General features: G+C 38.6%; 1 protein-coding gene across 1 annotated transcript in view; it reads right to left on the bottom strand.

The window, feature by feature from the left end:
• LOC116898184 (vomeronasal type-2 receptor 116-like) overlaps positions 1-26,281 on the bottom strand; it is a 59,978-nt gene that overhangs the window by 27,621 nt on the left and 6,076 nt on the right. The window contains exons 2-4 of the mRNA XM_032899547.1: positions 10,777-11,068; positions 9,250-10,056; positions 8,041-8,268 (exon numbers count right to left, since the gene is read on the bottom strand). Of these exons, the coding sequence (XP_032755438.1) occupies positions 8,041-8,268; positions 9,250-10,056; positions 10,777-11,068 (1,327 nt within the window). The remainder of the gene's footprint in view (positions 1-8,040; positions 8,269-9,249; positions 10,057-10,776; positions 11,069-26,281) is intronic.

Raw genomic sequence — 26,281 nt, 5'->3', positions numbered from 1 at the left:
CCCAAGCAACAGAAACCAAGACTATAAGGCATCATTGGAGCCCAAATCTCCCACCAAAGCAAACATGGAATATCCAAACACACAAGAAAAGCAAGATCTAGATTCAAAATCATATTTGATCAGGATGCTGGAGGACTTCAAGAAAGACATGAAGAACTCCCTTAGAGAAATGCAGGAAAACATAAATAAACAAGTAGAAGCCTACAGAGAGGAATTGCAAAAATCCCTGAAGGAATTCCAGGAAAACACAATCAAACAGTTGAAGGAATTAAAAATGGAAATAGAAGCAATCAAGAAAGAACACATGGAAACAACCATGGATATAGAAAACCAAAAGAAGAGACAAGGAGCTGTAGATACAAGCATCACCAACAGAATACAAGAGATGGAAGAGAGAATCTCAGGAGCAGAAGATTCCATAGAAATCATTGACTCAACTGTCAAAGATAATGTAAAGCAGAAAAAGCTACTGGTCCAAAACATACAGGAAATCCAGGAATCAATGAGAAGATCAAACCTAAGGATAATAGGTATAGAAGAAAGTGAAGACTCCCAGCTCAAAGGACCAGTAAATATCTTCAACAAAATCATAGAAGAAAACTTCCCTAACCTAAAGAGAGACCCATAAGCATACAAGAAGCCTACAGAACTCCAAATAAATTGGACCAAAAAAGAAATACCTCCTGTCACATAATAGTCGAAACACCAAATGCACAAAATAAAGAATATTAAAAGCAGTAAAGGAAAAAGGTCAAGTAACATATAAAGGCAGACCTATCAGAATCACACCAGACTTTTTACCACAGACTATGAAAGCAGGAAGATCCTGGACAGATGTCATATAGACCCTAAGAGAACACAAATGCCAGCCCAGGTTACTGTATCCTGCAAAACTCTCAATTAACATAGATGGAGAAACCAAGATATTCCATGACAAAACCAAATTTACACAATATCTTTCTACAAATCCAGCACTAAAAGGATAATAAAATGGTAAAGCCCAACATAAGGAGGCAAGCAACACCCTAGAAAAAGCAAGAAACTAATCGTGTTGGGATCAAAACAAAGAGAAGAAAAGCACAAAAGCATAACCTAACATCCAAATATGAATATAACAGGAAGCAATAATCACTTTTCCTTAATATCTCTACAAATCAATGGTCTCAACTCCCCATTAAAAAGACATAGATTAACAAACTGGATACACAATGAGGACCCTGCATTCTGCTGCCTACAGGAAACATACCTCAGAGACAAAGAAAGACACTACCTCAGAATGAAAGGCTAGAAAACAACTTTCCAAGCAAATGGTCTGAAGAAGCAAGCTGGAGTCGCCATTCTAATATCGAATAAAATCGATTTTCAACCAAAGTCATCAAAAAAGATAAGGAAGGACACTTCATATTCATCAAAGGAAAAATCCACCAAGATGAACTCTCAATCCTAAATATCTATGCCCCAAATACAAGGGCATCTACATACATAAAAGAAACCTTCCTAAAGCTCAAAACACACATTGCACCTCACACAATAATAGTGGGAGATTTCAACACCCCACTCTCATCAATGGACAGATCATGGAAACAGAAATTAAACAGAGATGTAGACAGACTAAGAGAAGTCATGAACCAAATGGACTTAACAGATATTTATAGAACATTCTATCTTAAAGCAAAAGGATATACATTCTTCCCAGCTCCTCATGGTATGTTTTGACCATATAATTGGTCATAAAACAGGCCTCAACAGAAACAGAAAGATAGAAATAACCCCATGCATCCTATCAGACCACCATGGCCTAAAGCTGGTCTTCAATAACAATAAGGGAAGAACGCCCACATATACGTGGAAGTTGAACAATGCTCTACTCAATGATAACCTGGTCAAGGAAGAAATAAAGAAAGAAATTAAAGACTTTTAGAATTTAATGAAAATGAAGCTACAACATACCCAAACTTATGGGACACAATGAAAGCTGTGCTAAGAGGACAACTCATAGCTCTGAGTGCCTGCAGAAAGAAACAGGAAAGAGCATATGTCAGCAGCTTGACAGCACACCTAAAAACTCTAGAACAAAAAGAAGCAAATACATCCAGGAGGAGTAGAAGGCAGGAAATAATCAAACTCAGAGCCGAAATCAACCAAGTAGAAACAAAAAGGACCATAGAAAGAATCAACAGAACCAAAAGTTGGTTCTTTGAGAAAATCAACAAGATAGATAAACCCTTGGCCAGACTAACGAGAGGACACAGAGAGTGTGTCCAAATTAACAAAATCAGAAATGAAAATGGAGACATAACTACAGATTCAGAGGAAATTCAAAAAATCATCAGATCCTACTATAAAAGCCTATATTCAACAAAACTTGAAAATCTGCAGGAAATGGACAATTTCCTAGACAGATACCAGGTTCCGAAGTAAAATCAGGAACAGATAAACCAGTTAAACAACCCCATAACTCCTAAGGAAATAGAAGAAGTCATTAAAGGTCTCCCAACCAAAAAGAGCCCAGGTCCAGACGGGTTTAGTGCAGAATTCTATCAGACCTTCATAGAAGACCTCGTACCAATATTATCCAAACTATTCCACAAAATTGAAACAGATGGAGCACTACCGAATTCCTTCTATGAAGCCACAATTACTCTTATACCTAAACCACACAAAGACCCAACAAAGAAAGAGAACTTCAGACCAATTTCCCTTATGAACATCGACGCAAAAATACTCAACAAAATTCTGGCATACCGAATCCAAGAGCACATCAAAACATCAATGATCAAGTAGGCTTCATCCCAGGCATGCAGGGATGGTTTAATATACGGAAAACCATCAACGTGATCCATTATATAAACAAACTGAAAGAACAAAACCACATGATCATTTCATTAGATGCTGAGAAAGCATTTGACAAAATTCAACACCCCTTCATGATAAAAGTCCTGGAAAGAATAGGAATCCAAGGCCCATACCTAAACATAGTAAAAGCCATATACAGCAAACCAGTGGCTAACATTAAACTAAATGGAGAGAAACTTGAAGCAATCCCACTAAAAATCAGGGACTAGACAAGGCTGCCCACTCTCTCCCTACTTATTCAATATAGTTCTTGAAGTTCTAGCCAGAGCAATCAGACATCAAAAGGAGGTCAAGGGGATACAGATTGGAAAAGAAGAAGTCAAAATATCACTATTTGCAGATGATATGATAGTATATTTAAGTGATCCCAAATGTTCCACCAGAGAACTACTAAAGCTGATAAACAACTTCAGCAAAGTGGCTGGGTATAAAATTAACTCAAATAAATCAGTAGCCTTCCTCTACACAAAAGAGAAACAGGCCGAGAAAGAAATTAGGGAAATGACACCCTTCATAATAGACCCAAATAATATAAAGTACCTTGGTGTGACTTTAACCAAGCAAGGGAAAGATCTGTACAATAAGAACTTCAAGACTCTGAAGAAAGAAATTGAAGAAGATCTCAGAAGATGGAAAGATCTCCCATGCTCATGGATTGGCAGGATTAATATAGTAAAAATGGCCATTTTACCAAAAGCGATCGACAGATTCAATGCAATCCCCATCAAAATACCAATCCAATTCTTCAAAGAGTTAGAAAGAACAATTTGCAAATTCATCTGGAATAACAAAAAACCCAGGATAGCTAAAACTATCCTCAACAATAAAAGGACTTCAGGGGGAATCACTATCCCTGAACTCAAGCAGTATTACAGAGCAATAGTGATAAAAACTGCATGGTATTGGTACAGAGACAGACAGATAGACCAATGGAACAGAATTGAAGACCCAGAAATGAACCCACACACATAGGGGCACTTGATTTTTGACAAAGGAGCCAAAACCATCCAATGGAAAAAAGATAGCATTTTCAGCAAATGGTGCTGGTTCAACTGGAGGTCAACATGTAGAAGAATGCAGATCGATCCATGCGTATCACCCTGTACAAAGCTTAAGTCCAAATGGATAAAGGACCTCCACATCAAACCAGATACACTCAAACTAATAGAAGAAAAACTAGGGAAGCATTTGGAACACATGGGCACTGGAAAAAATTTCCTGAACAAAACACCAATGGCTTATGCTCTATGATCAAGAATCGACAAATGGGATCTCATAAAACTGCAAAGCTTCTGTAAGGCAAAAGACACTGTGGTTAGGACAAAACGGCAACCAACAGATTGGGAAAAGATCTTTACCAATCCTACAACAGATAGAGGCGTTATATCCAAAATATACAAAGAACTCAAGAAGTTAGACCACAGGGAGACAAATAACCCTATTAAAAAAATGGGGTTCAGAGCTAAACAAAGAATTCACAGCTGAGGAATGCCGAATGGCCGAGAAACACCTAAAGAAATGTTCAACATCGTTAGTCATAAGGGAAATGCAAATCAAAACAACCCTGAGATTTCACCTCACACCAGTGAGAATGGCTAAGATCAAAAACTCAGGTGACAGCAAATACTGGCGAGGATGTGGAGAAAGGGAACACTCCTCCATTGTTGGTGGGGTTGCAGACTGCTACAACCATTCTGGAAATCAGTCTGGAGGTTCCTCAGAAAATTGGACATTGAACTGCCTGAGGATCCAGCTATACCTCTCCTGGGCATATACCCAAAAGATGCCCCAACATATAAAAAAGACACGTGCTCCACTATGTTCATCGCAGCCTTATTTATAATAGCCAGAACCTGGAAAGAACCCAGATGCCCTTCAATAGAGGAATGGATACAGAAAATGTGGTACATCTACACAATGGAATATTACTCAGCTATCAAAAAACAATGACTTTATGAAATTGTAGGCAAATGGTTGAACTGGAAAATATCATCCTGAGTGAGCTAACCCAATCACAGAAAGACATACATGGTATGTACTCATTGATAAGTGGCTATTAGCCCAAATGCTTGAATTACCCTAGATGCCTAGAACAAATGAAACTCAAGACGGATGATCAAAATGTGAATGCATATCGCTCCTGAGAGACACAGCCAGAATACAGCAAATACAGAGGCGTATGCCAGCAGGAAACCACTGAACTGAGAACAGGACCCCCGTTGAAGGAATCAGAGAAAGAACTGGAAGAGCTTGAAGGAGCTCGAGACCCCATATGTACAGCAATGCCAACCAAACAGAGCTTCCAGGGACTAAGCCACTACCCAAAGACTATACATGGACTGACCCTGGACTCTGACCTCATAGGTAGCAATGAATATCCTAGTAAGAGCACCAGTGGAAGGGGGAAGCCCTGGGTCCTGCTAAGACTGAACCCCCAGTGAACTAGACTGTTGGGGAGAGGAAGCAAGGGGGGAGGGTTGGGAGGAACACCCATAAGGAAGGGGAGGGGGGGGGATGTTTGCCCGGAAACCGGGAAAGGGAATAACACTCGAAATGTATATAAGAAATACTCAAGTTAATAAAAAAAAAAGAAATGTAAATAAGAAATACTCAAGTTAATAAAAAAAAAGAAAAGAAAATTTAAAAAAAGATACAAAAAAATCAGACTGAAAAAGTGAGGAAGAGCTTTGAATGCATTGGCATGTGAGACAATATCCTGAGCAGAAAGCAACAGCTCACACAATAAGATCAGCAATTAGTAAATGAGCAATCATAAAACTGGAATCCTCAATAAGGAAAAGTACACCAAAAAAGAACAAAATTACACCCTACAGACTGATAAAGAATCTTGATCAAATTCATAGCTGAGAGAGTGTTGACTTCCAAAATACATAAGGGTCGCAAAGAACTAGTCATAAATAAACAAAATAATCCAATTAGAAATGGAGGGCAGATCTAAACAAAGAATTCTAAATTTAGAAATATCTAATGTCTGAGAATCAAACAAGCAAATGTACAAAATCTTTAGTCATCAATGGAATGCAAATTAAAATGACACTGAGGTCATTTTACACCGATTAGAATAGCTAAGATAAAAAAAAATTCTAGGAAGCTCAAGGTGGCTAGGAGATTGTGAAAGGGGAATACTCCTCCATTTATCGTGGGAGTGCAAACTTCTACAAACACTTTGGAAAGTAAAATTGGGAATGGTAATAACAAGACAAAGCTATTCCAAATAGCTTGATCACACACCTGGACATACACATAAAATATCCTTCATCATAACAAACAGACATTTGCTCAACAATATTGACAGCTTTATTTATAAACCCAGAAACAGCAAACAACATAGATGGCCCTAATCCAAGGAATGAATAAAGGAAGTGTGGTACATTTATACAATGGAGTATTACTCAGCCATTAAAATCAATGACACTATACAATTTGCAGGCAAATGGATAAAACCAAACAAATCTTCTAAAGAGAAAACACAGACCAGAAAAACAAACATACTATGTGTCAGATATAAGTGAATAGTCATAAAACATAGACTTAGCATACTACAAATCATAGATCTGAAGAAGCTGAAGAAAAAAATGTGAGCCTATGGGGAACACTAGATTTTCATGGAGAAAATAATAAATTAGAAATTGGGGGTGGATGGAGCATGGAGACTGGGTATGGAGTGGTCTAGTGTGGGAACTACAGAAAGCCTTAGGAAAGAAAACTGGAAAAAAGGAGGCATATCAGGGATGAGCTAAAATGTAGAAAAAAAGGAAAATCCCAGAAATCTGAAGGCAGCACTTGCTAATACACCTAGCAATGGCGAATACAAAGTTTTAACTGATCATCTCCATTAACCAGGCAAGACTTCCAATGGAGCAATTTGGACAGCATAACAGCCATAGAAAACCCACTTAAAACCCAAAATTGGCCCTGTTCACAGTATGTGTAGGGTAAAAAGATGAAGCAGAACTCGAGGTATTGGCCAACCAATGACTGACCACCTTGAGATCCATGTCATAAGAAGGATGATACCCTTGACATTATTAATAAATTCTATTATATCTACAGAAAGCAGCCTAGATTAACTGTCTTCTGAGTGGCTTCACCCAGCAATTTATTGAAACAGACACAGAGACCCAGAGCCAAACATTTAAAAAACCTCAGGAAATTCTATAGATGAGGGAAGGAGTAGAAGTATTGAAGAAGATTGAAGGGTCCAGGGTTTGTGCGTGTGCTCGCATGCATGCATGTAAACACACACACACACACACACACACACACACACACACACACACACGTATAGAATCTACTAACCTGTTTTCATATGGGCTCATAGAGACTGAACTACCAACCCTAGAACATGAACAAGAAAGGTCTAGCCGCTCTGTCTATATAACAGGTGATGTGCACATATGAAAATTGTAAAGCTTGGCCTTCATGTGGGAGTAATAAAGCAGAAAAAAGAGGTGTCTTTCCTTACATTTATTGGCTGTCCTTTCCCCTAACTGGTCTGACTTGCTTTGCCTCAAAAGATGATGTACCTAGTATTACTGCAATTTGATATGTTTAGGCTGGTGCATATTCAATGGAGGCCTCCCCTATTCTGAGAAGAGGAGTAAATGAGGGTATAGAGAGGTGATAGAGTAGGATTAGGAAGAGAGGTGGGAGGGGAAGCTTTGGTCAATAGGAATGTAATGTACATAAATTAAAAACAAAAATTATACTAAAAATTAAGTGTTTATTAAAAATTAATCTGGTAACTAAATTTACTGAGAATACTGGGTCACATATGAATTTAACTTTAAAGTCAAACTCAGATAATTGATAAGACTATAAATATACCCTATAATATGATGTTTGGATAATACCTATGTACATAAATATGTACATGTGTAATGGTGACATGACATAAATGATATAATAAAATTAAATATGATACAACATAATGTAGCATAACAATGCAATATATAATAGTGAGAATTACGTATGTATATTGGTGAAGAATGTGTTCATTTCTGTCAATAAAAATCTTATGAGGAAAATAGAAGAATATGAAAAGTGAGCTTTTAAATTCCTTAGGGTGGTTATCTTTTAATTTTGATGTGGCATGAGACTCACCAAAGTCAGTTTTTTCAACTTTTCTGTGTTCTATAAAGCATAATATGAGATTCCACTCACCTGTTTATCTCCTGTGTTCCACTGTATCCTGTCTTCTGACAATGACAATTGTTGACCAGGTGGAAAATATGTGGAAAATGTTCCTACTTTTTCTTTATATCCAAGGCCTTGTGGAAAATTCCAGAAGTTCAGAATGTCATAATCTTCATGCAATTTTTCTGAAGGATTCAATGTTACTGCATCTCCACCAGGATTTGTGAATTGAATATTCTTCAGGATGGGGTTCAGCTAAGAGATGCATGATTCGTGATTGGCATGCTAATTGTCACGATAAAAACTGTGCCCTGCTCACATTTTCATTAATATATTCCTCAGACTTAAACGTTATTACAGATATAAAATGACAACATCAACAAAGAATGCTTATGGTGAAATAACTTAACTATTCTAATAGTATTGGGAGAGAATATATGCATAAATTACAGGTTAGGAATTCTAATGATTTTCAGCATTCATCAGTGAAGTTTGAGATGTGAGCCTGACAAAATTTCCAATTTCCTGGGCATGAGGTCTCAATGAAGAATTGCCTAGATTAATCTGGACTCTGAGCTTCTTTATAAGAAATTTTTGTATCATGGTTTAACTTAGTTGTGAAGACACATCCTAACTAAGGAGAACAATTTAATGAACTGGGCTGGTTAAGCAATAGCATTCATCCAATAACTCATTGATCCTTGCTATTGAAGCTGGATGTTGATGTGGCAAGATATTTCAAATTCTTGCAACATTGAGTTCCTCCTTATTGGGTCCAATACTAAAAACTGTTGCCGAAATACTACCTTTCTCACTCAAGTGGGTTTTGTCCACATATGTTATAACAAAGAAAAGGAAACAAACATGAAAGAGTGTCTAGAGCAGATATGGTTTTATGATATGTGTTGAGATTACTGAATTTGGTGGACCTTTATAGTGTTTGGGATCTTGAAATGTCATATCATTTCTTGTTTATATTTAGAAGGGCAGAAGTCTAGTAACTTCTTTACTATAAATCTTCGTTCTCAGTTCTTAGGGGTTTTTTTCTTTACCTCTATGTTGTTGTCCGATATATTTTGATTTCCTCATGGGTCTATAGTTTCCTTTCATCTGTAAAACAGTCTAAGAATTCTTTTCTTTGAAAAAAGATCACAAGGCTTTTGTTTACAACACCTGAAGGGGAGTTTTAAAGGTTACCTTGGAGTAACTTACTAGATCCAAATGAAAAGACATTACCTTCCAGGGGGAAATTTTCATTCTTCCTCCTTTTCTCATTTCTTCCATGTCTATTTGTTGCATAACTATCTTGTGCAGGCTGTGGGCCACAGCATACACAGCATTGTACACATGGTAACTGACAGGACTCATGGCCATGTCAAAGTGGTACCAAGGTAACCATTCCAGAGAACCTCTAGATGAACAATTTTTTGACGATTTACAGGTACCATTAGAGAGTGCACAATCAAAATAAATCTCCCACAACCTTGCAAGGAAAATGTCATTTGAGTATTTGGCAGGGGTGACTGTCTTTACAAAGTCTTTAAAAGTAATAATTTCACCATGGTGTTGTGAAAATATTAGAGTCCCATGGAATGAGTCAAGCATAAAATGTCTCATAGCAGTAGTGACTTCCCATTGTGAAGTGGTGACCCAGATTCTCCATGGAAGTATATGTTCCCATCTTCTAAAAAACACACCTAAGGAGGAATCACTGTCACCATAAATGATGATAACTTTGGCTGATTTTCTCACAATTGGGCTATTGTAGACATTATTGACATTCATGAAGAACATATGGGTGACCGAGATCATTTCTATAAAGGCCACACAGACTGTGTTTCTTTCCAACTCTGGTATTAAGTCTGAGACAAAGTAAACAGCTTTGTCATCATCTGAAGTGATCAGCCCTATCCAGTTCCATCTGAAATGAACAATCAATGAGACCATGCCTAAAGCCAGAGAAGATTCCTTTGTGGCCATCTGATACAGAGAAGGAAACTTCACAGGGTCATTCATTTTTGGTTCAAAAGGTCCAATGGTCAGCTAAAGAAAAGAGAATAGGGAGTGACAAAGAAAGAGGATCAAGAACGTGTAGACTCAGTGACTATGAAACAGTAGCATAAAGTTGTATAAGGTAAAATTTTATTTTAAGGTCAACTCAAACATCTAGGGGTTATTCTATAAAGTGAGTTGAAATATTCACTTCTATCATAAACATGTATATGTATCTCATGCCCTTCATGTATATTTCAAACAAAAGAAATGTGGATGCACCAACAAATCTCAGAGTACATATCCTTAAAGATTGTGCATTTCAAATAATAAATTGGCTCTGTGTGTGTGTGTGTGTGTGTGTGTATGCATGCACACACATGTGTATGTACATATGTCCATTTTAATACAGGTGCATACAGATATGTGTAATATGAAGGCTAGAGGAGGGTATCTAGTGTCTAGTGTCCTCTTCTTAAGGACAGTCTCTCTAGACACATATCTATTTTGGTCTGTATTAAATACAGGAAGCCACAGTGATCATCCTCTCTCCACAGTGCTGTCATGAAGACATGGATGATAGTGGCACCCAAATTCCTGTCCTCATGATTGCAGTGAAAGCATTATTAACTCCTGAGCCATAATCTAGCCAAAAACTGTGCAATTTGAATTATCCACACAGAAAGACTTCTCCCATTATGGTTTTTCTAGGTACTCAAATATTGGCATCAAATGGGAATCTTTCACTACTTCCCACCCATATAATCTCACCTGTGGATATTTATAAAGTCCCAAAACTGTGCCAATTAGTAAAGAGATTTCCCATGTTTGTCCTGTTATTGCTGCCACAGATTTTTCTTCTTTTTTGCAGTTGTAGTTTGGGAGGAAATTTTCCTGCCCTGTGAGCCAAGTGAGGAGATTGTGCATTGTATCTTTTTGAGTTGGCCCAGCAATGTAGATACTGTATCCCAAAGACATGTTAGGTAAAAGAAGGGAATTCTTATTGATCTCCTCCGTGGCAAATAACAAAGCCATCACAAATTGATAATTGTTGGGACTGATCCTGTGTAGAGAACATAGGAATTATAGCTGAACAAACCTCAACCACCATAGTCTTCAAACAGAGAAACAGAGGTCAGTATCTGCAATGCAGTAAATGAAACCTTCCCATCACAGCTTCTATGTTGAAACCACAACTTGTTATTTGATGCTGTTACAACATGCAATCTTGTGGAAGTCAGTGGGTCCGATGTGTGTTTTGGGATTTTTCCTTTTTCATCATTTTTAACCTAACATTTTGGGTTGAAATTTTTTCAGATGTTGGGGGACATTCCCATTAAAGGGTTCTTGTGCTTGCCTTCTGAGGTGGCAGTCCCCAGCAGGTGAACCACTGCATCCATGCATCTATTGGATGCAAACTGCACCCTCCTCCCGTAGCCTTCACTCTTGGGTTGTTGTGTATGCTTCCCTTTACTTTGCTAATTTCATAGTTAAATTGGTTCTACTTGAATGATTCATGTTTAAGGGAGAAAAAAACCCTTAAATTTTTGTTTCAACTCCTCCTGAAATAAAAACAATAAATGAAGTGGCAGATAAAAAAATGTTCAGGGCATAATGATTTTTTTATAATTAGAGCACTTCCTTTATCTATTGCATGTATGATGATAGAGCAAAAGACTATCTTCCACTCAAGAAGCAGGCAGTCACTACATGATGGTTACATTCCCTTAACTGGGAATGCTTAACGTGAAAAAAATATATTGTGTGTTGTTCTAAGTAGGGCAATTACATGTATCGTGGGCAGCCAAACTGAAACTATGCTTTTTAAGAGACCCTGATGAAAGGACAAACGGAAATTTAGGTCTATGTCTCTGTCAAAGTTTATACTTGGTATGGTTGCCAGGTACCACAGCAACAAGGGAGTCAAAGTTGATGTCTTTGACTCGCTTATTCTTGATGTCTTGTAGTTATCATTCATAAGGCAACTTGTTTGAAGAAATCCTGTGTTCTAGTAAACAACATGTTCTGAATTAGTTCTCCAGAGATCTTGACTTTTTTTTTTTCCTTTTCTTTTTTTCGGAGCTGGGGACCGAACCCAGGGCCTTGCGCTCGCTAGGCAAGCGCTCTACCACTGAGCTAAATCCCCAACCCGAGATCTTGACTTTTAAACCCACCACATATATTATATAGGATATTATACTTCTTCATAAACTTGCTGAAACACATAAAAGAGACAGTCCTGCAGAACTGAAACAGCAGGCTCTCTATGACAAAGAGCATCAAGAGAATCTATGAAAGAACTACCAGCTTTCATCCAGTATTGAAAGGTTGAGAGAATACTAAGATCTCAAATCAGAACAGTGGCTCATTTCAATTAACATTTTCAATGAAACTGTTTATACAAAAATGCATACTGTGTGACACATGCCTTCATACACCATAGCTTCTAAGGCATGATATTTATTTTTTATTTTATTTTGTTTTTGTTTTCTTTGTGTGTGGGAGATTGCAAATGCAGATGGCAGATATTGAGGTAGAAAGAGTTAAGTGGGGTTGGGGATCATAATATGAAATTCAAACGAATCAATAAAAAGGTAGAAAAATAAATAAAGGAAAATTAACTAAAATGATAAATAATATTTATAATATATGAAGCTCAAACAAGTTTGTGACCAATATTCAAAAGGTAATTTGGAGCTGGGAGACAGCTTAACTAGTAATGTGCTTGTATAAAACTTAAGTCCAACACTCACGACTGCCTAAACATGAAGAAATGATTATACAAATGTATAGGCTAATATGGAAGGGTAAATGTTCATGAGGTCTAACTACAGAATATGAGCTGTAGAAAACAAACAAATGCTGAAAAGAAAATTTATTTTCTTTCCTTAGGGGAGAGCATTTCAATTGATTATGGAGTAAAATATAATCAGCCCTGAAAACACACATACATGTAATATTATACAAGCAGAAGGCATTGAATTTTTGTGCACACATACACACCTGTGTATGTGAAAGAATTTTAGAAAAACAACATGGTATATGAGAGTGTTTGAACACAGATATGAATTAAAGAACAATAGATGGCTTGGGACACAGGGTAGTGTACTTGCAATACAAGTGCGAAGAGTGGAGTCTTGAGTCCCTGGAATGATTAGTAACTGGGATATTGTTAGTTATCAGTTAGTGGTTCTTCTAACCCATCATCTACTTGTGGGGTGGATGGAGAAGAACCAAATTGACTAACTACCCCTGCATGTACTTCAGAGAATAAGCATCATCAAAAGTACCTCAAAAAGGTGGAAGCCAGGGAAGTATACTAAGTGTGTCTTCAGGTTTGATGTGTTATGCATATGTTCACATTTATACACAGACACACCTATTTAATTTTCATAAGAAAGATAAAACCCTACTCAGTTTATGTAATTTAAGTTAAACATAAATAGTTTAGACATACATTTCAGTGTATGTGTAAGAAATTAATTATGCCTGGCTTAGAAAACCAGCCAACTTTCCAATCCTAGTAAAGCCAAGACATTACAGAAGAACCCACAACTATCACTTTATTAAAACCACTCACTTTCTACTTTGACACACCACAAGGAATAAACAAAATCATTTTACAACTTTGAAACAATTTGAAACACATTAAAATATAAAAGACAAATATAATGAATAGAAATTAAAGCAGTTTGTGAGAATACATTCTTGATAATATATATATCACATATATTCACACATATATTCAGCTAAAATTTTAATAAAATATTAAAGGCATAATCAACAAAGCCAGAAAAATGTAACAAAGCACAAAGGTGTATTCCTCTGCATGTTTAGTAATTTTGCACTAAGGACATGTCATGGGGCTAACAGAAAGTGTGACTGATATTAAGTCTAGTCATAGATTTTTCCAAAGGATTTATTACTTAAGGTGATAAATTTTATGAAGTATAATATCCTTACTGTTCACACAACACTTTACACTCCCTGAAAGTATAAAATTGTGATTGGCCCGTGCACAACAATAGAAAAAAATGCCAATCACTTTAGACCTGTGTTTATTACAGCTCAGCTTCAGAGTAATGAAGAAAGCTTTCTGTGAGCTGTATCCATTGAAAAGCCACTTTTTTACCAAATTCAACATGAGACTAGTGACTGCTGTATTAAAATGCCAAAGGGACTCAAATCATAAATTATGAAAATCAACCTTAAAGTTGTAGAGAGCTGTGTTTCTCAAAAGACTCACAATAAGCAGGGAACGTGAGAGTCAAAGCAACAGGTACCACAGTAAAACAACATGCACATGTTGCTAGCAGGGTTATAGAAAGATAAATAGAGAAAAACAGAAGAAAGTGGTACAAAATACAAATATCTTAGGGAAAAGGTAGGTGCTGTGATAGAAGCAATGTATCAAAAGACAACTAATTAAATTGTGTGTAAGACTGTCTCATATTTTTATTAAGCAGTTTTATGATTGCAGTAGTTACATTGTTCATAATAAAAGTGATTTTCTCTATCTGAATAATTCAAAAAATAAAGAGGTAACATAACTATTAGAGCTGTCTGATATACATGGACTGACCCTGGACTCTGACCTCATAGGTAGCAATGAATATCCTAGTAAGAGCACCAGTGGAAGGGAAGCCCTGGTCCTGCTAAGAATGAACCCCAGTGAACTAGACTGTCAGGGAGGGCAGCAATGGGGGAGGGTGGGGAGGGGAACACCCATAAGGAAGGGGGAGGAAGGGATGTTTGCCGAAACCGGGAAAGGGAATAACACTGAAATGTATATAAGAAATATTCAAGTTAATAAAAAAAATAAATAAATAAAAAAAGAAATGTATATAAGAAATATTCAAGTTAATAAAAAAAAAAATGCATCAAAAAAAAAAAAAAAGAGCTGTCTGAGTATACTCCCTGACATGATTTGTCAACAAGGAGAATGGCAATCTGGCAGAAAATAGTGATCTCAAAAGCACTTCAAATAACTAATTACAGAAAATGATTTTCCAAGGAATGTGGTTCAGATGGCACCACCCGTTCTGTAAAAACATTATAAAGTACTTTGAGGAAGCATTCAGTAGACCTTGCTTTGTTGGAGTGAAATTGTGTTGTTAGAATTCAGTACTGAACTGTACATATGCCTCAAGTTATGTTTGTAATTGACATCAATTTTCTCTCTGTATGGCAGCTGTCAGGTGGACATGTGTGTGTTGAAACAATGTTCTTATGTTCAGTGATCACCTGTAAGTAATAGAAGACAAATGATAATTTTTTTAAAAAAAAATGTTCCTGAAGCTGAGCCTGTGCTACAGCTATCTACACCACAATCCTGCACAGAGAGAAGTTGACTGCTAGGAGTGCTGACACAACTAAGATCACAGAGGAGACCACCACTACTGTTCCAATACCTGGCCTGAGTGGGATCTATCTGTAGTCCACAGGAACCAGGAACTGTAGAACAGCCAGAGACACAAAAACTTCCAGTTTCCATCTTCCCACAGAACTGACCCTGTGCCACAAATCTCCACAACCAAATCAAGCCCAGAGCGAACTTGTCTCCTAGGAATGCTGACACATATAAGACCACAGACTCATAGGCTCAAAAGGCTTGAAGGAGAAAAAGCTCCATTCAAATACACCAAGACCAGCTAACACCAGAGATAACCATATGGTGAGGGGCAAATGAAAGAACATAAGCGACAGAAACCAAGGCTACTTGGCATCATCAGAACCCAGCTCTCTCACCGCAGAAAGCCCTGGATACCCCAACACACCTGAAAAGCAAGATTCAGATTTAAAATCACATCTCATGATGATGATAGGGGTCTTTAAGAAGGAAATAAATGACTTCCTTAGAGAAATTCAGGAGAACAAAGTTAAACAGGTAAAAAGGTAAATAGATGTCGTACAAACACTAAGAGAACAGAAATGCCAGGCCAGGCTACAATACCCAGCAAAACTCTCAACTACAATAGATGGAGAGACCAAGATATTCCGTGACAAAACCAAATTTACACAATATCTTTCCACAAACATATACAAAGGATAATATATGGTAAACCCAACACAAGGAGGGAAAGTGCACCCTAGCAAAAGAAAGAAACTAATCTTCTAGCAACAAACTCAAAATAATATAGCCATACAAACATAATTCCACCACTAACAACAAAAATAACAGCAATAACTTGCCCTAATACCTTTTAACATCAATGGATTCAATTCACCAATAAAAAGACCTAGACTAACAGACTGTATACATAAACAGGATCCAATACTTGCTGCATACATGATATGCAGCTCAGTAACAAGGAGAGAAACTGCTCCAGGGTCAAAATCTGGGGGTAAATTTTTCAAGCAAATGGTCCCAAGTACAAAGCTAGAATAGTCATTCTAATATTGAATAAAATGAACTTTCAACCAAATGTTACCAAAAGTGTGAGAAAGGACACTTTATACTCATCAAAGAAAAAAACTACTAAGATGAACATTTATGCCCCAAATTCCAGTGCACCCATATTCATTAAAAGAAATGTTACTAAGGCTCAAAGCACACATTGCACCTCACACAATAATAGTGGGACACTTTAACACCCCACTCTCAGCAATAGACAGATCATGGAAACAGAAATTAAACAGAGACACAGTGAAACTAACAGAAGTTATGAAACAAATGGATTTAACATATATCTATAGAACATTTTATCCTAAAACAAAAAGAATATACCTTCTTCTCAGCAACTCATGGTACCTTCTGAAAAACTGATCACAAAACAGGCCTCAAAAGATTCAAGGAGATTAAAATAAACTCATGCATCCTATCAGATCACCATAGACTATAGACTAAGACTGGTCTTCAATAACAACAAAAAGAAAGGAAAACCCACATACATATGGAAACTGAACAATGCTCTACTCAATAACAACTCAGTTAAAGAAGAAATAAAGAAAGAAATTAAAGACTTTTCAGAATTTAATGAAAATGAAGGCACAACATATCCAAACTTATGGGATACAAAGAAAGCAGTGCTAAGAGGAAAACTCATAGCTCCAGAAAAGAAAGTGGAGAGAGCATACACTAACAGCTTGACTGCATACCTGAAAGCTCTAGAACAAATATATATATATATATATATATATATATATATATATATATATATATATAAAAAGTAAGTAATCAAACTCAAGGATGATCAACTGAGTAGAAACAAAGAGAAGTAAAAAGAATCAACAAAACCAGCCGCCGTTTCTCTCACAATCAACAAGATAATTTATAAATCCACAAGATTTATAAATTTGTAGCCATACTAACCAGAGGGCAGAGAGACGATGTACAACTTAACAAAATCAGCAATGAAAGGGGAGACATTACAACAGAAACTGTGGAAGTTTTAAAAAATATATCAGATTTTACTACAAAAACCTATACTCAAAAAAACTAGAAAATCTGGAGGAGATGGATAGTTTTCTAGACAAATGCCAAGTACCAAAGATAAATCAGGAACAGATAAACCATCAAAATAGTACCACAACCCTGAAGGAAATAGAAGTACTCATTAAAAGTCTCCCAACTAAACAAAGACTAGGACCAAAGGGTTTTAGTGCAGAATTCTATCAGACCTTCAAAAAAGACCTAATGTCAATTATTATTCCACATAATTCTTCAAATTATTCCACAAAATAGAAACAGAAGGCATACAACCAAATTCACTCTATTAAACCACAGTCACACTGATACAAAAATAACACAAAAATCCAACAAAGAAAGAGAACTTCAGACCTATTTTACTTATAAATACAACTGCAAAAGTGTCTGGGGCCACCTGGCCTGCTTATGCCTTTCTTTGCCTGAGCTAGGTGTTTTCCACTTCATGGGCCCTTGTTTCTAAGTAGCATACATGGGTATTACCATCAGCCAAGAATACTGGAGACTTCCTGGTAGCTTGCTTCTGCACAAGAATGAGTTTCACTCTATTGTTGGTAAGAAACTTCAGGAAATTGATACTTATCGTACGTAAGTTTTTGGGAAATCAAAACTTATGCCATTGGTTTCTGATGCGATGTATGTTTATCTTTATCCTGACTACCAGTTTGTGTTGTGTGATTTTTCTGCTTATAAACAAGTGCTTTTTGCTTGATTAAATGAGACGTGATCAGAATACTGTCTTCTCTTCATGTCTCATGCCTCTTGTCCCATCCATCCCACTCCCCTCTCTAGGGTCTCCATTGATGTTCTGGAAGGCTGGGACACAAAAATACTTGAAAAAACTTGCAAACAGTATCCAAGAACACATCAGAATGATGGAACCTCATAAAATTGCAAAGCTTCTGTAAGGTGATGGACACTGTCAATAGGACAAAATGGCAACCAACTATTGTGAAAAGATCTTTACCAATCCTACCTCTGATAGAGGGCTAATATCCAAAATATACAAATAACTCATGAAGTTAAACACCAGAGAACCAAATAACCCAATAATAAAAATGAAGTAGAGAGCTAAACAAGAAGCGTCTAATGGAATGTGCATCATCCTTAGTTATCAGAAAAATGCAAATCAAAACAACCCTGAGATTCCACTTCACACTGATTAGAATGACTAAGATCAACAACTAAGGTGACAGTAGATACTGGCGAGGATATGGAGAAAGAGAAACACTACTCCATTGATAGGTGTATTATCAACCACTATGATAAGAAGTCTGGCAGTTCCTCAGAAAATTGTACATAGTACTACCCAAGGACACAGCTATATTATTCCTAGGCATATATCCAAAAAATGTTCAAACATATAACAAGGACACATAATCCACTATGTTCACAGTATCTGCATTTGTAATAGCCAGAAGCTGAAAAGAACCCAAATGTCCTTCAATGGCGGAATGGATACAGAAAATGTGGTACATTTACAGAATGTTACATTTACTACTCAGCTATTAAAAACGTTGACTCATTAAATTCTTAGGTAAATGGATGGAACTAGAAATTATCATCCTGAGAGAGGAAATCCAATCACAAAAGAACACACATGGTATGCACTAACTAATAAGTGGACAATGGCTTAAAAGCTTAGAATACCCAAGATACAATTGACTACATGAAGCTCAAGAAGAAGAAAGACCAAAGTGTAGGCACTTCAGTCCATCTTAGAAGAGGGAACAAACTACTCATGGGAGGAAATATCAGACAAATTGTGGAACAAAGACTGATTTCAGCTAATGCTGAAATGCCCAACAAAGGGGAGGAGAACCTGTAGAGACCATATCCGGAGGTTAGGCAAAGCCCCAGGTTGGGGGATGGAGACCACACATTCATCTTCAAATTTTAATCCAGAATTGTTCCTGTCTAAAGGAAATATAGAGACAAAGTGTGGAGCAGACACTAAAGACCATCCAGACACTGTCCTACCTGAGGATCTATCCAAGGCTAGACACGATGTGGATGTCAAGTAGTATTTGCTGGCAGGTGCCTGATATAGCTGTCTCCTGAGATACGCTGCCAGAGCCTTAGTAATACAGAGGCAGATACTCACATCCAGCAATTGGACTGAGCACAGGTTCCCCAATGGAGGAGTTAGAGAAAGACCTGATGGAGCTAAAGGGGTCTGCAAACCATATGAAAACCAGTATCAACCTACCAGACCCCTTAGAGATCCCGTGGACCAAACCACCAACCAAAGTATACATATGGAGGGATCCATGGCTCTGCAACACATGTAGCTGTGAATGTCCCTGTCTGGCATCCGTGGGAGGAGAGGCAATTGGTCCTGTGAAGGTACAAATGCCCCAGCATAGGCAAATGCCCCAGCATAGGCAAATGCCAAGGTGGGGAGGCAGGAGGGAGTGGGTGGATGAGGGGCACCTCTCATGGAACCAGAGGGGGGGGGATGGGATAGGAGGTTTCCAGAGGGGAAGCCAGGAAACGGGGTAATATTTAAGGTGTAAATAAAGAAAATATCCAATAACAAATCCTTCTTGCAAACCAAATCCAAGAACACATCAGAACTATCATTCACCAAGATCAAGTATCCCAGGAATGCAGGAATGGTTCAGTATCCATCAAAGTGATCCACTATATAAAACAACTAAAAAAAATCCACATGATTACCTCATTAGATCCTGAAAAATCATTTGATGAAATTCAACACCTCTTCATGTTAATTCTTGAAAAGAAAAAGAATTCAAGTTCCACTACTAAATATAACAAAAGCTATATACAGCAAACTAGTAGCTAACATCAAACTAAACGGAGAGAAATTTGAAGGAATCCCACTAAAACAAGACTGCCCGCTCTCTCCCTATCTACTTCTCCCAATATAGAAGAGTGAGTATTCCACCAGAGAACTCTTTCATCTGATAAATAACTTCACCAAAGTGGTTAGATATAAAATTAACTCAAACAAATCAGGAACATTCCTCTACTCAAAGGAAAAATGGACTGAGGAAAAAATTAGGGAAATGACACCCTTTACCATATTCACAAATAATGTAAAATATCCTGGTATGACTCTAACCAAGCAAGTGACAGATCTGTATGACAAGAAATTCAAGTCTCTGAAGAAAGAAATTGAAGAAGACCTCAGAAGTTGGAAAGATCTCCCATGCTTATGGAATGTCAGGATTAAGATAGTAAAAATGGCAATCATTCCCAAAGAATTCTCCAGATTCAATGCAATACCCATCAAAATTCCAACTCACTTCTTTATAGAGATAGAAATTGCAACTCTCAAATTCATTTGGACCAACAAAAAAACAATTATAGCAAACACTATTCTCAACAGTAAGATAACTTCTTAGCCATTCTGACTGGTATAAGGTGGAATCTCAGGGTTGTTTTGATTTCTATATCCCTGATTACTAAGGATGTTGAACATTTGTTTAGGTACTCAGCTCACAGATTCTGCTGAGGATGTGGAGAAAGAACACTCCTCCATTATTGCTGAGGTTGTAAACTGGTACAACCACTCTGAAAATCAGTCTGTAGGTTCCTCATTAAATTGGACAGTACTGTGGGATAGTGAAAAGCACCCTGGTTCCCAGTTGAAGAGGCTTGAAACCCAGTGACCCTGAAAGGGACAGTCATTGTTTCGCCTGACTCCCAGGAAACCAAGCCTGTCACAAGCCCACAGTCCTTCATAGATTTGTGGCCATCAGTCACACATGGGCAATGACCCAAGCTCCTCAACAGGTACAGGATGTGAGCACTGGTCCCAAAGACAGTTCTCCATTATAATGAGGTAACTAAAGGCCTGGAGGCTTAACCAGTCACCTTTTCTTCCTAGACACTTCTACCCGCAAAAGTTATTTAATCTCAGGCCCACTCTGAGAACTGGGGTACACTTTTATTCATCTACTTTCCACCACAACAATGAATACCTTAAAACCTCAGAATGTCTCTTTTCATTGGGATACACCATGAGGAACCACAAAGAATGCCTTTGACTAGAAAGCCACCATCTAATATCATGAAGAAAACCTCCCTGCATGATGCAAAGACGTGCAGAACCGACAGGAGCCGGATGTAGATCGCCCTGAGAGACACAGCCAGAATACAGCAAATACAGAGGCGAATGCCAGCAGCAAACCACTGAACTGAGAATAGGACCCCCGTTGAAGGAATCAGAGAAAGAACTGGAAGAGCTTGAAGGGGCTCGAGACCCCATATGTACAACAATGCCAAGCAACCAGAGCTTCCAGGGACTAAGCCACTACCTAAAGACTATACATGGACTGACCCTGGACTCTGACCTCATAGGTAGCATCGAATATCCTAGTAAGAGCACCAGTGGAAGGGGAAGCCCTGGGTCCTGCTAAGACTGAACCCACAGTGAACTAGACTGTTGGGGGGAGGGCGGCAATGGGGGGAGGGTTGGGAGGGGAACACCCACAAGGAAGGGGAGGGGGGAGGGGGATGTTTGCCCGGAAGCCGGGAAAGGGAATAACACTCGAAATGTATATAAGAAATACTCAAGTTAATAAAATAATAATAATAATAATAATAATAATAATAATAATAAGCCTCCCTGCACTCTTAGTGGCAGCAGCCCGCCACCATCAAGCTAAGGACTCTCCTCATGGGACCAGCCTTAGCTTCAACATTTCCCCTTGGCCATAGACTAGATACAGCTCCATGGACCCCCACTCTGTTCTCAGCTCTTCCTTGACTCCCTAGCAGCATCTGGATGCCCAAGAGCCTGAGAACCAGACAGCCCCAGACTCATTGAAGGCCTGGGGAACCCCAAGCCAGAGCTGGATGTGTCCTGCACTCAGACCTCACTTCCCCACCCCTGGACCAGTATTCCACAACTTCCCACAGCCCAACACCAGCCTGGTGGCAGTGAGGGTTAAACTTGGTCAACCTCCCACTTCCTGCTTCCCTGACCACCCTGTGCCCTGTGACAGAGCAGACCTGGGACCTCACTAACCTACAACTGGTGCCAGTTATTAATCCTAAATAGTACTACCTGAGGACATACTCATACCCAAAAGATGCTCCAACATATAACAATGACACATACTCCACTATCTTCAAAGCAGCCTTATTTATAAAAGCCAGAAGCTCAAAACAACCCAGATGCCCTTCAGCCAAGGAATGGATACAGAAAAATGTGGTACATCTACACAATGGAGTACTACTCAGCTATCAAAAACAATGACTACATGAAATTCTTAGGCAAATGGATGGAACTAGAAAATATCAGCCTGAATGTGGAAGGTAACCCAATCACAAAAAAACATACATGGTATATACTCATGGTATATAAGTGGATATTAGGGCAGAAGCTCAGGATACCCAAGATACAATTGACAGACCATATGAAACTCAAGAAGAAGGAAGGCCAAAGTGTGGATACTTCTGTCCTTCTTAGAATGGGGAACAAAATACACACAGGAGGAAATATGGAGACAAAATTTGGAGCAACAACTGAACAAAGGCCATCTAGGAAATATTCCACTTGGGTATCAATCCCATATACAGTCACCAAACCCAGAAACAATGCAGATATCAAGAAGTACTTACTGGCACTTGCCTGATATATCTGTCTCCTGAGTGTCTCTGCCAGAGCCTGACAAACACAGAGGAAGATGCTGGCAGCCAACCATTGGACTAAGCATGGGTTCCGCAATGGAGGAGTTAGAGAAAGGACTGAAGGAGCTGAAGGGGTTTGCATCTCTATAGAAAGAACAACAATACCAACCCACCAGATCCCCCAGAGCTCTCAGGGATTAACTACAAATGAAAGAGTACACATGGAGGGAACCATGACTCCAGCTGCATATGTAGCAGAAGAGAGCCTTGATAGGCACCAATGGAAGGAGCCTCTGAAGGATCAATGCCCCACGTAGGGAATGGCAGAATGAGTGGGTATGTTGGTGGAGGAGCACCCTCATAGAAGCAGGGAGAAGCAGGATGGGATAGTGTTTGCAGAGGGGAAACTAGGATAGGGGATAATAGTTGAAGTATAAGAAAATATCCAATGAAAAATGCAGAAAAGGACCTCTTTCAGAATCTCCATCCTTGACCTCAAGCTATACTACAGTGCAATAGTGATTTAAAAAATGCATGGTATTTGTACAGAGATAGACAAATAGATCAATGGGTTAGAAATGAAGACCCAGATATGACCCCACATGCCTATGTCACTTGATCTTTGACAAAGAAGCTAAAACCATCCAGTGAAGGAAAAATATTCAATAAATGGTACAGGCTTACTTGGCAGTCAGCATGTAGAAGAATGCAAATTGACCCATTCTTATCTCCTTTTACAAAGCTGAAGTTCAAGCAGATCAAAGACCTCCACAAAAAAAAAAAATCTATTAGAAGAGAAATTGGAAAAGAGCCTCAAACACATCTGTACGAGGAGGGAAATTTTCCTGAACAGAAAACCAATGGCCAAGGCTCTAAGATCAACTACTGAGAAATGGGATCTCAAAAAATTGAAAAGTTTCTGTAAGGCTAAGGACACTGTCATCTGTCGCTGTCAAATGACAAACTACAGATTGAGAAAAGATCTTTACCAATACTACATTCAATAGAAAGCTAATATCCAATATATGCGAAGAACTCAAAAAGTTAGACTCGAGAGACCCAAATAACCCTATAAAAATGGGGTACAGAGGTAAACAAAGAATTCTCAACTAAGCAGTCTCAAAGGACTGAGAAGTACATAAGAAATGTTCAACATCCTAAGTCATGAGGAAAATGCAAATCAAAACACTTAGATTCCACCTCACACCAGTCAGAATAGTAAGATCAAAAACTCGGGTAACAGTAAATGCTGGTGAGGATGTGCAGAAAGAGGAACACTCCTTCATTGCTGGTGGGATTGCCAGCTGGTACAACCACTGTGGAAATTAGTCTGGTAGTTCCACATAAATTTGAACATAGTTCTACCTGAGGACCCAGCTATACCACTCCTGAGCATATACCCAAAAGATCCTCCAACATACAACAGAGACACATGCTCCACTATGTTCATTGCAGCCTTATTTATAATAGCCAGAAGCTGGAAACAACCCAGATGTCCTTCAACAGAGGAATGGATACAGAAAATGTGGTAAATTTCGCAATGGAGTACTACTCAGCTATTATAAACAATGACTTCATGAAATTTGCAGGTAAGTCAAAGAAAGTAGAAAATATCATTCTGAGTGATGTAACCTAGTCACAAAAGAATACACATGGTATATACTCACTGATAAATGGATATTAGAAAAAAGCTTGGAATACCCGTGATACAATTCACAGATTATATGAAGCTCAAGAAGAAAGAAAACCAACATGTCAATTCTTCAGTAGTACTTAGAGTGGTTTACAAAATAATCATGAGAAGTAAAGGGTTGGAGCAAATTGGGAGGAAGAGATGCAGGAGAGAAGAAAAAGAAGGGCATGATTGGGTCTGGGAGGAGACAGGGTAGAGACAGGTCAGGAAATTGAACAGTGGTATGTAGCAATAGGGGATCAGGAACTGAGGGTAGCTACCAGAAAGTCCCAGATGCTAGGAAACAAGTGGTTTCCAGGACCCAACATGCATGACATTAGCTGAAATATCCAATACAGGAGATAGAGAACCTCTACAGACCATACTCAGAGGTTAGGCCTAACCCCAGGTTGAGTGATGGAGCCACCCACCCGTCTCAAATATATTAACCCAGAATTGCTCATGTCCAAAGGAAATTCAGGAAGAAAGAGTGGAGCAGAGACTGGAAGAGAGGCCATGCAGAGATTGCCCCACCTGGGGATCCATCCAATATGCACCCACCAAACACAGACACTATTGCTGTTTGCAAGAAGTGTTTGCTGACAGGAACCTGATATAGCAGTCTCCTGAAAGGCTCATTCTTACCACTACAGATGGGATGCTTGCAGCCCTCCATCCAACTGAGCATGGAACTCCAAGGGCCGTATTAGGGAAAGGACTGAAGGAGCAGAAGATTTGCAACCTCATAGAAAGAGCAATATCAACCAACCAGATGCCCCAGAATTCCCAGGAACTAATCCACAACAAAAGAATACACATGGGGAGACTCATGGCTCCAGTTTCATAAGTAGCAGAGAATTGTCTTATCTGTCATAAATAGGAAGGGGGACACCGGATAAACAGTTCTCTGCACCCAAATCCCGTGGGAGGGAGAGCTAAACCTTCAGAGAGGCAGACACGCCTGCGAAACCAGAAGAGACTGCTCTCTGCACACATTACTGATTCCAGAGGAAAACACCGGAGGCCATCTGGAACCCTGGTGCACGGAGGCCCCCGGAAGAGGCGGCACAGATCTTCCTTGTTGCTGCCATCATGGAGAGCCCGGTGGGCAGAACCTCATGAAACTTTGAGCCTCGGGACCACAGGTAAGACTAACTTATCTGCTGCAAGTGACCTGCCTGGTGAACTCAAGGAACAGGTCCACAAGAACAGCTGAAAACCTGTAGAAAGGAAAAACTACAGGCCCGAAAGCAGAACACTCTGTCCCCATAACTGACTGAAAGAGAGGAAAACAGGTCTACAGCACTCCTGACACACAGGCCTACAGGACAGTTTAGCCACTGTCAGAAATAGCAGAACAAAGTAACACTAGAGATAATTTGATGGCGAGAGGCAAGCGCAGGAACCCAAGCAACAGAAACCAAGACTACATGGCACCATAGGAGCCCAATTCTCCCATCAAAACAAACATGGAATATCCAAACACACCAGAAAAGCAAGATCTAGATTCAAAATCATATTTGACCATGATGCTGGAGAACTTCAAGAAAGACATGAAGAACTACCTTAGAGAACAA

This window comes from Rattus rattus, chromosome 4 (genome assembly GCF_011064425.1).
Source record: "Rattus rattus isolate New Zealand chromosome 4, Rrattus_CSIRO_v1, whole genome shotgun sequence".
Taxonomy (NCBI): domain Eukaryota; kingdom Metazoa; phylum Chordata; class Mammalia; order Rodentia; family Muridae; genus Rattus; species Rattus rattus.
Note: the sequence above shows the minus strand (reverse complement) of the source record. Positions and strands in the feature narration are given on the sequence as shown.